The 12,802-nt window shown below is 39.0% G+C and overlaps 1 protein-coding gene and 1 long non-coding RNA gene across 6 annotated transcripts in view; one reads left to right on the top strand and one right to left on the bottom strand.

The window, feature by feature from the left end:
* LOC135798322 (TOX high mobility group box family member 4-like) overlaps positions 1-5,575 on the bottom strand; it is a 59,835-nt gene extending 54,260 nt beyond the window's left edge. For 4 of the 5 annotated variants that reach the window (XR_010549689.1, XR_010549690.1, XM_065311130.1 and 1 more), the window contains exon 1: positions 4,603-5,122. Coding sequence is in view for 3 of the 5 variants with exons in the window: in XM_065311132.1 (XP_065167204.1) it covers positions 4,603-4,671 (69 nt within the window). In the remaining 2 variants the exon portion in view is untranslated. Of the gene's footprint in view, positions 1-4,602; positions 5,123-5,559 lie in introns of those variants that run through there. The other variant, XM_065311131.1, reaches the window with a different exon arrangement.
* LOC135798323 (uncharacterized) lies at positions 5,334-7,870 on the top strand. Its single transcript, XR_010549691.1, has 4 exons — positions 5,334-5,488; positions 5,615-5,770; positions 7,320-7,550; positions 7,610-7,870. It is a non-coding gene; the product is annotated as an uncharacterized lncRNA (long non-coding RNA).
* The last annotated feature ends 4,932 nt before the right edge of the window (positions 7,871-12,802 follow it).

Genomic DNA, 12,802 nt, shown 5'->3' with positions numbered 1-12,802 from the left:
AAAATAATTATTTTTGTACTAATTTCATGTTTTATTGCTTTTTAATTGCAATATTTATTGTTTTTTGTACTAAAATTTAAGAAAAAACTGTAAAAACTATGAAAAATGCAAATTTCCCGCTATAAAAATAGTGTATTCAGCACATGCGCATTAAAAATTATATACAAAAGTTATTTTTATTAAATTTTCGCTGTTTCCAACGTTATTTTCAACTAAAATGAGTAAAATAATTATTATTTGCAATAATTTCATGTCCTACTACTTTTTAAACACAATATTTACCGTAATTTTCATAAAAATACAAAAAACTTTCAAAAAATTCAAATTTCCCGCTTTAAACTTACTACTCTTCACGCATACGCAGTAGAAATGACTTTTAACATGTGCAGCGCGCGAAATTCAAACACAATACACACCTAACCAAACATAACATATTTTCCACATTGGTAATCACTCCGCATTGTAATATCATAAGATTTAGTTGATTTTATGCCCAAGATTGAATGTTGCATGCCTTGCTGATTTGCTCGCAGCAAAATGTAAACTTTCACACAAGGAAAACGAGTTTGCTGGAATTTTTATGTAATCAGTTTATACATGTGTGCCGTTTCGACATGTGTTCACTACTCCGCTTACATACGTATAGTACAGTGCCCGTTGTGCAAAACACACACTGCACACAAGTACACTCTGCGCGATTATTTGCTTATTTATTACAACAAACTATTTCTGCGCCTGCGACTCGGCATTATTTGCACAAAAACTTGTAACAACACCACACGGACAATTTATATAAATGCCAATTAGCGATCAACTACAATATAATTTATTAAATTTTTCAAACATGTTTTTCAATCAAATAGTAAATTGAAATGTAATGTAATATAACCAACAGATTGATCTATGATGATGTTTAAATGTTTAGGAAAGCGTGACTCCGGACACACTGTACATCCGCGTAACCCAAATGTGTGTATCTAAATCTATATCTATGCTATATGAGCGTTTGTGTTCGTAAAATGCGCGGCTTAAACATTCGTAATAAATTTCAAACTTTTACGACTTTGTAACCAAGTCGAGCGGAACCTGTTTGTTGTAACTTATAACTCGCCGGAATAATAATAACAATTATTCTGCGCAAAAAGACACATACAGCAAAAGCCATAACGATAATAGCGCAACGTAAAACTTTAACTTAAAAGCCAACTTTTAATAAATTACATATTTATTGCTTCTCGTTATAGTTCTGGCTTCTATGTGTGTTTGTGTGTGTATATGTAAAGAACGAATTAATTGTTTCCGCATATTCGCGATCCATCTCTCCAGCGCACGCTCGCGGCCACTGTTCAATAATTTATTGCAAATAAACTGCGTGTATGGGTGAGTGTGTTTGTTTGGGTATAGTGGATGCCAGCCATCGTGCATAATTAGTATGATTAATGATTTTTAATTAAACAATTACGAATGTTCATTATTCATCGCTCGTAAATAACGCAAACATTTAATGACCCAGCGGCTACAAACAAGCAAATGCATTATATAAATATCTATTATGTATACTTATTTTGTTAGAAATGAATTTGGGTGATTTTCCGGACGAATTTCGGTTTATAATCGGTGTTTTTGGGGGTTATTTAGACTGAATGTATGTTTGTTCCTTAATAACTCGAAAACCTCTGGATGAATTTTGATGAAATTTTTAGAAATTATTTAGATTGGTATAGTAAGTAATAATGTGAAGTTTGGTGGAGAAATTATAATTTTAAGGGTGTTAAATAAGGGATGAAAGTATTTTTGCTTTAAATTTTCACTTTTCACGACTTTTTCTTAGAGTAAAATTAGTAAAATAATTATTTTTACTATAATTTCATGTTTTGCAACCTTTTTCTTCGCAATATTTATCGTAAATTGTTTAAAAATCGCAATAAAAAATTTAAAAATTGAAATTTCCCGCTTTAAACACCTGTATTCTACACATGAATACTGGAAAAGTTGATCAAAAGCTAAAAATAGCATTATAATGCATTTATATGCACAAAATCCTCAAAAAACAAATTTTTCCTCAAAATTTAACCTCAAATATTTAAAATATTAAAATTCTGTTATTTTTTTGATTAAATTTTGATGCTATGCGATATGCAACAGATGCTGCGGTGGTTTTGAAAAAGGGGTTGATAGTTGATACAGTGAAAAGAAGAGAGGTACCACTTCTCAACCTGTCCTCTCCTCCCGAGCGCGCCGACCTGTTGGGTGCATTGCCCATCTGCGATCGGCCGGACGGGTGGTCCGATCCGGTCCGTCGACGTCGGGGGACATTTCACTCTCGAGCGGCCGCCGCCGCGGCATTCCGATGCGCTCTGCCTGCCCAACTGAACCAGTGCCCAGGTTGTGGTGCGTGCGCGCATGGTATTAACCATGCATGAAAGTGTACCTAATGGGTTTGCGGCGGCGATGCTGCACCGAAAACCGCACGCACTCTCCGAAAAAGCACCGAATTGGACTTTTGCGGCCGGACATGTGTTGTTGCAAATATTGCACATGATTTAACGCGGAACGTGCGTGCGTAGGTAAATTAAAAGCCGTGAATTATTGATTTGAAATGTTTTGTAAAATCGTCATAACTCGAAAACTATTTAAAATTTTAAAGTGATTTTTTATGAAATGATAGTATATTAAATAGACTAACATTTAAACATTTAATATGAACATATAATTTTATTAATTGGCTATAAATTGATAAAGATATTCAATATCAAAAATTAAACTCAGTTGATTTATTTAACTGTTGTTGTTAAAACCGTTATAACTATATAAATACAAAGTGTAGATTATTGATCAAAGCATCATTAGAAAGGAAATTAATTACTGATACAACCTACCAAAAAGCAATCTTGTAATCATTATAGTTTTTGTGTATAACGTGCAAGAGTAACAATTTTCAATTGCACTGCATGTAATGTTTAAATCGTCCGTAACTACGTAACTAAATGAGATAGAAATGTGTTGTTTGTGGTTAATGATAGATCTAAACATGGACTATAAGATGAGGTCAAGAAGAATTAACATAAAATGATTCATTAACCAGAATTTAATTAAAAATGATTGAAAACTGTTGTTGGTTTTAGATTTACAGTCGTCAATCTTTACGACGTGAAAACTCAGCTATTTAACAACCGAAAATATTTATTGAATAACCATTAAAAAGCGGATTTAAAATGGAAATAAAAATGGCAAGAGAAAATTTTGTGATTTTTGTTGTTTTTGCTTCAGGAGGAAAAAAGTAAAAGTTTGTGATTTTTTTCTAATCAGAGAAAAACGTCGATAACTCGGAATCTAAAAGAGATAAAACTGTTACTTTTGTTGATAACGGTAGATTATAACCAAGACTATAAGATGGACTTTAAACAAATTTGAAAAACATTAACAATTAGCAACAATTAACCAAAAACTAAATTTTTACTTCTTTTCATACTAATTTTGCATGATTTTAACTTCAAATGTCAAATATCTCCCAACACAAACATAATACCACCTCACTTCTCATTAAACAACAAAAAGAAACTCTGAACAAAAATGAAACCACATTTATAGAAACAGCCATAAATTCCTCCAAAGTTTATAGCTTGGTAAAGTATCGGCGCGATATTAAAATGAAACATGACGTTTTTATAGCGTTCCAATAATATTCCGTTTCAAAGTTAAGTGCATCAGGCACATACATACAGTCTGTACGCGCATCCCGTACGCAACTCTCCACACACAACCACATAACCGCACACAACGCATGCGCACGACACTCGGTGTCTCTCCTGCGCGGAGCGCCTAGATCATGTACACTATAATGTTCCCCAGCATAAACGTATGTTGTGACACTCAATAAAAATCCAAATTGAATTCAAATTTAAACATGAAACATGTACGCACGCCACCGACTCAACGAAATGCAAATGGATGGAAATGGAAAATGTAAATCTGATATATTCTAAATTCAAATATGTACAAATTTGCATCGAAATAATGCGATGCGATTAAAACTTCCGAAGCCACAGCGGAACTTTTTCCAAGTTAAAAAAAAATATTTCCAAAACCCCGTAGAAAACAATAGCACAGCTGGGTTTATTAATGATTATTAACTTCCTTGGTGCTTTTGTTATCTACATATATACAAAAAGCAATTAAATTTTCGACTTTCCGAGCACTTTTATACATGATAATTCATTGTGTGCGATAGGAAGTAGAAATAAAAATACGCCGAGGAATTGTTAAGTTAAACAAGTGTAGTTTGGAGTCTTTACATGCGGGCCAACGCGTAGCATCTTGATAACGCGCAAGATAAGAGCGCAAAGGTCGAAAACATTTCAACAGCATAAATTTAAGTAAAAGCATTGGGACTTATCTTTGCCTAAACAAACACACGCATACATAAACTATAATAAATTCCAATCTTTTTGTGTTACTTAAGTAATAGGGTCATGCGCAGAAGGAACAGATGCTGCGATGCATCTTCTCATACGCGACTCAACTCAAAACCGGTTTTTTAAAGCTTATTCTTAAACCCTATTAATAGTTTGATGAGACACGTGAGAAGAAAATGATTTTTACCTTGTATAAATACTGATCAAACATCCTGCAAACATCTACATCACTGCCGACGCAATAGGTTGCCTCCATAGTATCAGACGTAGAGTTGAGGGTGTTGATCGACGCCACGATGGGCCGTAAATGTTCCAGCGTGTTGGCTTGGCGTGGGACAGCGTAGATCGAGAAAAAAGGATAAACCAAACTCTGGCGGCGGTGGTGGTGGTGGTGGTGGCGGCGCGTGGAGACGCCGGCGGGTTGCTGGCGACACCACCAAAATTATTTCTCCGTGCTGCTAGCGGTAATCCACAGGACACACTGGGTACAAAGTCACGATTTAATAATATATATCTATCTATATATCAATAGGGAACTCGCGCGCGCGCCGAGATTGAAATCGAATTGTAGTACTCGTATACTAATTCCGCGCGGTAAGGTCCGGTCGCGTGGTTGCTTGGAGCATGTTTCCGGGCTCGGGCTGTGCTGCTGCTGTACGCTGGTACGCTGCGCGACGGGACACACGGTGCTGGCACGAGAGCGGCGCGTAACGAAATAGCGGCGCGCGGCGCGATCGCGCGCGACCCCTCCCGAGGGGCCCCTTCCCCCCCCTGCCGCGCCACCAGGCTCCCTTCCTGCGCCGTGCGGACGCGAATCGCGAGCGGCCCGCGTCGATTTAAATCTCAAAAATCCATGAAAAACGAATAAATAATACCCCGCGAGGGAGGCGGCGGCACGCGGCACGCCACCACCCTTAACCCCCGCGGGAAGATGGGGATCGACCCGGCGCACCGCGGCACGCCGCCAGCCCAACGCTCGTCGTTGTGAATTTATTTATGTAATCGTTTTACGTAATTTAAACACGACACAAGTTTTTCGACACTAGCTCTTAATTTAAGCGCGTTTTAAACAGGTCAGCGGATTATTTCTCACGCCAAGTATTTTCTATGAGCAACACACATATTTAATAATAATTACACTTACCATCCAGTTGAAAATTTATAACTATAACGATTTGCATCGTCATTTACTGTTACAGGTTTCTGACGCGCGACGTGACTGTCAAAACAGAAGACATGCGACAGTGCTGACCTCTACGTGTTGCATGTCATGTCATATTAAGTTTTTGCTGTCATTTTGATTTTAAAACTTAAATATCTCGAAAACTAGAGAAGATAGAGATTTGCTGTTTGCGGTGAGTTAAAGTTAATTAATCGTAGTTTCTATTGCGACTAATATTATGTCTCTACAATGTATATTTTGTGTGTAAAAGCAATTTTACTTTTAATTTTATAATTTTCTTGAAATTTTTAGTTTTTATGAGTTTTAAACCAAAATATCTCAAAAACTCGCCGTGATAACACCAAACTACATTGATAAATAGATAATCATTAACATTTTACCTCTAAATTCGAAAACCACGTCCGTTTAGCAGGTCTACTTCAAAAGTTATAGCTGTTTTAAACATTTTTGTTATTCGCTGTGTGTTGATTGGCGTGGTAATTGATAACTAGGAATCAATGCGGTGGAATGCGCCTTGTTGGTTAATCCAAACACCGGTAGGAAAAAAGCGCCGCGATGAAATGAATAAATGAGTGAATGAACGTTTAAATAAGTGCGAACAGGCAATCGAAGCGAAAGCGAGCGTGAACTCGCGCCTGCCGCACGGCACGCCGGCGTGAGGCATGCTGCTGCCATGCCAATCGGCGTGTTCACGCCGAAAACGAACAAAAAGCCCAGCGAGCAAAAAAGCACACCGGGCATGATCTTGGCGGGCGAGAGATCGTGAAGCGCACGCCAGTGTGCCACTGTGCCGAGCGCCTCCAGCGGTGCGAATGACTGTCGTCGCCGGCACGCGACGGCTTGCCGCCTGCGCGTGCCGCGCTACCGCTACCCGTAATACATAAGCGATTTCGATAAACACGCGTCTCGTCTACCACCACCCGAACACGCCACACAAAAAAAACCCACACATTCACACACAGTCGGAATGCGCAACAGCTGATCTAATGATCGTGATGAACACGCTTTAGTTTATTGCATAAATATTGCTAGTGTGATTGTTTTTACGATCACACACATATACTCACATGCCCAGAGGAGAGGAATTCATTCATTTTCAGGCGCGTAGTAAACGCGCGGACGCGTGCGGCGTTTCACAGCTTGTGCATGCGATGCGATAATAGCGGCGGCCGCGGCGTCGCGTCGGTTTTGTTACGACTACGACCGCCGAGCGCAGGCGGTAGTAAAAGTGGCGTGCGGTAGCATTGTGGCGTGGTCGCGCTCATTCACGACACGCTCGAAACGTTCGCAGGCGGTTCGCACGTTCGGGACATCTCATTCAGCGGCAAGCATTCGGTTCGGGGGGCTCGTAAAGCAAGTTAACCAGCACGTTTACCACTTGCCAAATTGTCACGATAATGACAGTTGTCATTTGTGACCTTGTTTTGACCTTTAAACAGGTGACAAATGTGTCAAAACATGTTAGGATAGGGAATTTATTTTGTTACTGGGTTTTATTTAGGGAAAAACTCAAGTGGATGAGGATTTTAGAGTAGAAGTGCATGTTCATTGTTTTTATTGATGTTTGGGTTGCCTACCTCAAAATATTTGCAAAACTTACAGCTGTATTATAGTATGGTAAAAATAATACTATAGGCAACTTTATTTACAGATTTCTAATAAAAACTGTAGGTTAAGAGTTTTTGCTGTGTTCATCTTTTTTTCTTTTCCCGGCGGTTTAGGTTGTGATTGTGGTAATTGTGTGGGTCCCGGACCGCACGCCGGGATCTCGAGGCGGGATAGAGACGTGCGACGCGCTCGACGCTCGACACCCGCCGCCTCCGAACGCATAAGTACGTGTCGGCACGCGCAAAGGAAGCGCCGCCACCGCTGTCGCTGCCACTGCCGCCGCCCTTGCGACCATAACCACAGCTGGGGATCTTTTGACACCTTTAGATAATACCTACAAGCTTGTTAGTAGTTAATAATTTATTTTTATTTTCGTTTTGATTTTTAAATTGTTGTTTTATAGATTGAATTGTTGAATCGTCTCCTGGCCTTGACGTGGGCATAAAGCCGCCCGATTGGGGGGCGTGGAAAATCCATTTCGTTTCAACTTGATGTTCAAATTGAATGTTTTGTGTAGCGTGCACTATGGCGGCGTGCGGCGACGTTTTAAGGATGTAGGCGCGGCGCGCGCCGTGCCCGGTTTCTGGATCTGCACGCGCGGGGACGGCCGCCGCCGCTAACACACACACACGCTGACAAAAGTGCTCTTGATAAGCGTGATTTAGCAGCCCCGGGGATATTGATTTTACGTGTGCCCGCGCGTGCCGCCCTGCCGCCACCGCCGCCGTCTCCGCGGTGCCTAACCCGTCCTCCCGACGTCACGTCCGCTCTCCGTCTTGGCGCTGCGCGCGGTCGTCATAGCGAATGCTAGAAACACAGCGGTGGCGGCGGCCCGTGCGGGCGCGCAGCCCGCTGCGGAAAAGATGCTTTTCATTGGCGTTGAATTTCTGCGGACGGGGGCTCACCTCACCTCCGCCAGCCGCAGGAGGGGGTGCGCGCGCGGGCTCCACCGCCGCCGGTAGGCAAATACAGCCATTATGCTCGATGTCATCGTGCCAATTGCCGTCCCAAAGACACGATAACACCTGATGAACATCCCCCTTAGCACAGTTTACACCATCGACACCCGGGCACGCGCCCTGCGGTTTCATTAATGCAAACCGCCCGCAAACAAAATTAAAACTCGCTACTTTTCAGAATACAATGTTAAAACGTTAAATGTTTGCACCACCAGCAGTGGAATGCCTGTGCGCAAACAAAAGGCATCTTATAATACAGATCACAAAAGTCCTATTACAGCTAAGATGGCTGCCGAGCATCAACAGCTATTGTTGGCATTGTTATTTTTAATTGTGCGCCGACAAGATGGCGAAACTGAATGCGGCATTAATATAACCGATAAGTTTTTCAACTGCTATTGTTCTGCTAGCGTACTTGAGACGATGTTAGATAAGAGCACGCCAGTTTTGAAAACAATCAGCAAATAGGCAACCAAATATACACGAAAGTTTAAAATTTACTATTGGATCGATAAAATAATTTTCTTTTCCGGCCTTTTATATAATATCGTCGTTTTAGATTTTTTTTTTTGCTTCCGCCATGTCATGAAATATTCGATTCGATTTGCAGCGGCTCTGCGTCCCTGAAAGTTTTAGTTTTGGCTTAACCGCTTTCAAAGTTTACCATCGACAAGCGAAAAGCTGCAAAGAAAACATGCAAAACACGCTTTGCTCTGCGCGCGGCTCCAAAGTGGCATAAAAATTTAATTAAAAATTAAATCCAAAAATAAAACACGCTAATGAAAAGTTGACTTTTAAAGAAACAAATGATAAAAGTACCTTTAAATGAGTGGACGCAAAAGTTTTAATTTTATTTCATGTTCGCTTAAACTTTTTTGTTACCGTTTTTTTTCTCTCTCTACGCTCGCGTTTTATATATACGTTTGTGATGGTTTGGAATTTCTTATTTCGCGTTTTGTTTTTGTTGCAGCAGCGGACGAAACTTAAAAGTTTGCGTTGCTTTTATCGTGCTTTTGCTTTTTATTCTTTATTTCAGTGCACATATATCTTTCGCGATGGTTTACAAAAGTGATGTGCAGCGCGCTCCCCTATTTCGTTTCTTATCGGCGTATTATAAATTTGACGTGACGTTAATCCGGGGAACATTTTGTAGATTGGAAAAAGTTATCGAAGTACGGAAGGGTGGGAAAGTGGAAGGAACTACGTTAAATGCACACATGGTTATAATAATAATTAAATACCAATGGAATAACATATGTCTGCGTAGGTTTAGTAAAAAGTACTTTAAGTAGTTATTTTCTTATTTTTTCGGAGGTAGTATTTGATAAATTCGTCGATTAAATTCTTAATTTTAATTTAAAGAAAAGAAAAATGCTAATAATGCAGTTTAGCGCCCCCTAGATTCGAATTATGTGACTAAAACTATGATTTTGTCTCAATATCAACTTTAATCCCTTATTTTACACCCTTAAAGTTAAAATTTTACGACAAAAAGTAGTCTATTTCATTTTCCTTGGTCAAAACTATCTCTAAACCAAAATTTATCAAAATCGGTTGAGTGGTTTTTGCTTGAAAGCGCCACAAACATACAAAAACACTAAAATTCTTATTTATACCATTACTTACCATAACAAAATTTAAAAATACTTAACATTTTCCTCTTAACATTAAAATAAATATCATAAGAAGTAAATTTTACTATGCGAGTTAAATGCTTTTTTACTGCCCCAAGTCACGAGATTCGCAGATTTATTTAAATGTTTAATGAAACACAAGTTAACACCAGCGCAAAAACTACACGCACTAAACTATTAATAACACAAACATGCTGGGCTATTATGCTTTAATTTGAAATTTTAATTTTCGACGTCGGAATGGAAATAAATGAGGAATTCTTTAAAATAATAGCAAAGTTTACAAATGGGAATTTCATTATGGCTCGCGCAACGCAAAATAATGAAATTTCTTTTATGAAAATATGAAAGAAATAAGTTAATATTTGTACGACCCACACACGCACACATTCACTCACACACATACACATACATAGCCACATAAGAAGAGTATATCGCGCTCTGTATTTGAAGAATGAGGGAAAAAATGAACGCACAAGAAAAGAAGATTGAAAATAGAAAATTCCATGTTATTTGAGTTGGAGTTTGAGAATTTTTCTTCATGCCACGCCGAGGAGAGGCCGCCTCTTTCATGAGCGGAAAGGAAAACTTTTAAACTATATGAGGGGCCAACACATCCACACATTCACGCATACAAAAGCAGAGAAAAATTGGAAAATACTGTGGAAAGTTTTTCGTGAGTAAAGTCTGCAAACGCAATTTTGGAAAAAAATTTTTAACTTCCATCAGTTTTTCCACAATTTTGAGACATAAAATTGATATTTTAAAGAAAAACGGCCAAACCAGTGAGTAAAGTACTTTAGCCACGGGTTTTAGTCACGGGGTGGAGCTTGCATCTTCCATTTGCCTATGGTGTAGCACTCAACGTGGAAATTCAGTAAAAGTAAAAAAAATAGCGTAAGCAACATGTGGCTAAACATTATTAAACACTTGATTGATTAAACAGTCGCTATTCTTGCTCTTAATCACTCTCGTGACTAAAACTCTCGTTTAATCACTTGATACCTAATATTCTATCAAAATAAACCCAATTTTACTTTTAATTACATTGATTTGTTTCATTTAACGACTCTTTTTATTACTTTTAAACTCTCCAGCTGCTCAATGAACGACGTGAATTATAGAATATATAATAATAAAAGTGATCCATGAGCCATGATGAATAATTGCAGCCGTAATAACCGTTTTTCTTCCATTTATTAATGCTAATGCGCTTATAATGTAAATACGAAAAAATGTAATTATTTTTACATCCAATCTCGATTATGATAATTAAGTTTTATTATCTAGCTGATTTAAGACCTCAATCAATACGCTGCTAATCGATTTGGTGAGATGTGGGAAAACCGGTTGGCATCTCGCATCTGATTATGGAACGGTTTTCTAATTAACGTGCTTTTTATATGGCGCGCGATTTTCACATTTACATGAATATTGCATGCGTTATTGCACGCGCTGTAATCCATCTACAGTCATCATGAATAACGATTGGCGATTAATTAATACGCTATGCGGTTAGAGTGTGTTTTTGCCATCTTGCTCAATGCACAATGTGCAACTTATCTTCACTTTTACATTTTGATTACTATTTGGTTATAAAATGGATTTTAGCGCCATCTGTGTTTGAGTTTTATAAGTATAATGTGATTATACGTGCATATAAACTTTTAACCTCAATTTTACACCCTTTAAGTTAAATTTATGAGATAAAAAGTAGTCTATATTATTTTTATTAGTCATAAATATCTTTATACCAAATTTTGTAAAAATTGGTTGAGTGGTTTTTACGTGAAAGCGTCACAAACATACAAAAACTCAAATTTGCATTTATTTCTTTTAATTTTCCTAATAAAAAATTATTTTATGAGCACAAATGTACACAAAATCCAAAAAATTAATATTTTGTTATTTTTACCATAAAATAACAAAATAAACAAAATAACAACAATTTAATTTGCAAGTTGTTGCAATATTTTTAACACCAAATAAAACACAATACTTAAAACAAAGTTCTCATAAATTTTATTACTCGCGCAGTGCAGCAACAGAGAGAAGAGAAAAGTTTACAAACTTGTTAATTATTCCTTTTGCGTTCTGCTTGTTACGCAAATGTGTGTTTGTTAATATTATTACAATTGTTGGTTTGCGCTGGTTTCCATTTTGAGGCGTATCGCGACTATAGCGGATAATCTGTTGTGTTGTTATTCTTTTTTTCCACTCTCGAATGAATGATACATTTACATTAATTATGTAAAATATCGATGGCATGACATGCACATTATTTAATTATTTATTGTTGGACGTAATTATTATTTGTGCACGGTCATGTTGTCCTCGTTACGCCTTGATGTGATCGGCGGCATCAGGCCACCAATAGTGTCCGCCCAAGAGGCGCTGTGTCGTCAACACGCCAGGTTGTCCGTGCTCGTCGTGGTAGTGTCGGAGAACCTCGGCGCGGAGTGGAGCCGGTACAAATATTCGATCCAGGCCTCGATGACGATGAATCAAAAGGCCATCTCGCGTTTGTTGGCAGCCTGGGGGCGGATCGTCCACTAGGTCTTGCTCGCGTCGCAAGACGTCGTCATCGATGAGGAGCGACACTGGCTCCCGTGAGAGAGCGTCAACTACCTCATTAAGTCGTCCGGGTCGATGATGAATAGTGTAGCTGTACACCGACAAGCGAATCGACCAGCGGTACAGTTTGCTTGAGGGGTTCTTCATATTGAAGAGCCACTGAAGCGCCGAATGGTCCGAGTAGGTGTCCACATGCTTGCCGTGCACGTAGACATGGAAGTGTTCCATCGCACTTACATCGCACTCTCAGCACCACATAAGCGGCGGGAGTAGTATGCGACGACACGTCGGTGGCCGTCGTCGTCTGGCTGCATCAGAACAGCTCCAAGACCAACGGTGCTGGCGTCAGTAAAAAGGACCACAGGCTTGTCCGGGCGGTAGATGCTGACTACCGACGTCGAAGTCAAGGCGTTCTTGATTCGTACATTC

The sequence above is a fragment of the Atheta coriaria genome, unplaced genomic scaffold (genome assembly GCF_025399875.1).
Source record: "Atheta coriaria isolate IRGN ID8LTWV9N9 unplaced genomic scaffold, Caltech_Dcor_3.1 hic_scaffold_9_pilon, whole genome shotgun sequence".
NCBI classification, from domain to species: domain Eukaryota; kingdom Metazoa; phylum Arthropoda; class Insecta; order Coleoptera; family Staphylinidae; genus Dalotia; species Dalotia coriaria.
Note: the sequence above shows the minus strand (reverse complement) of the source record. Positions and strands in the feature narration are given on the sequence as shown.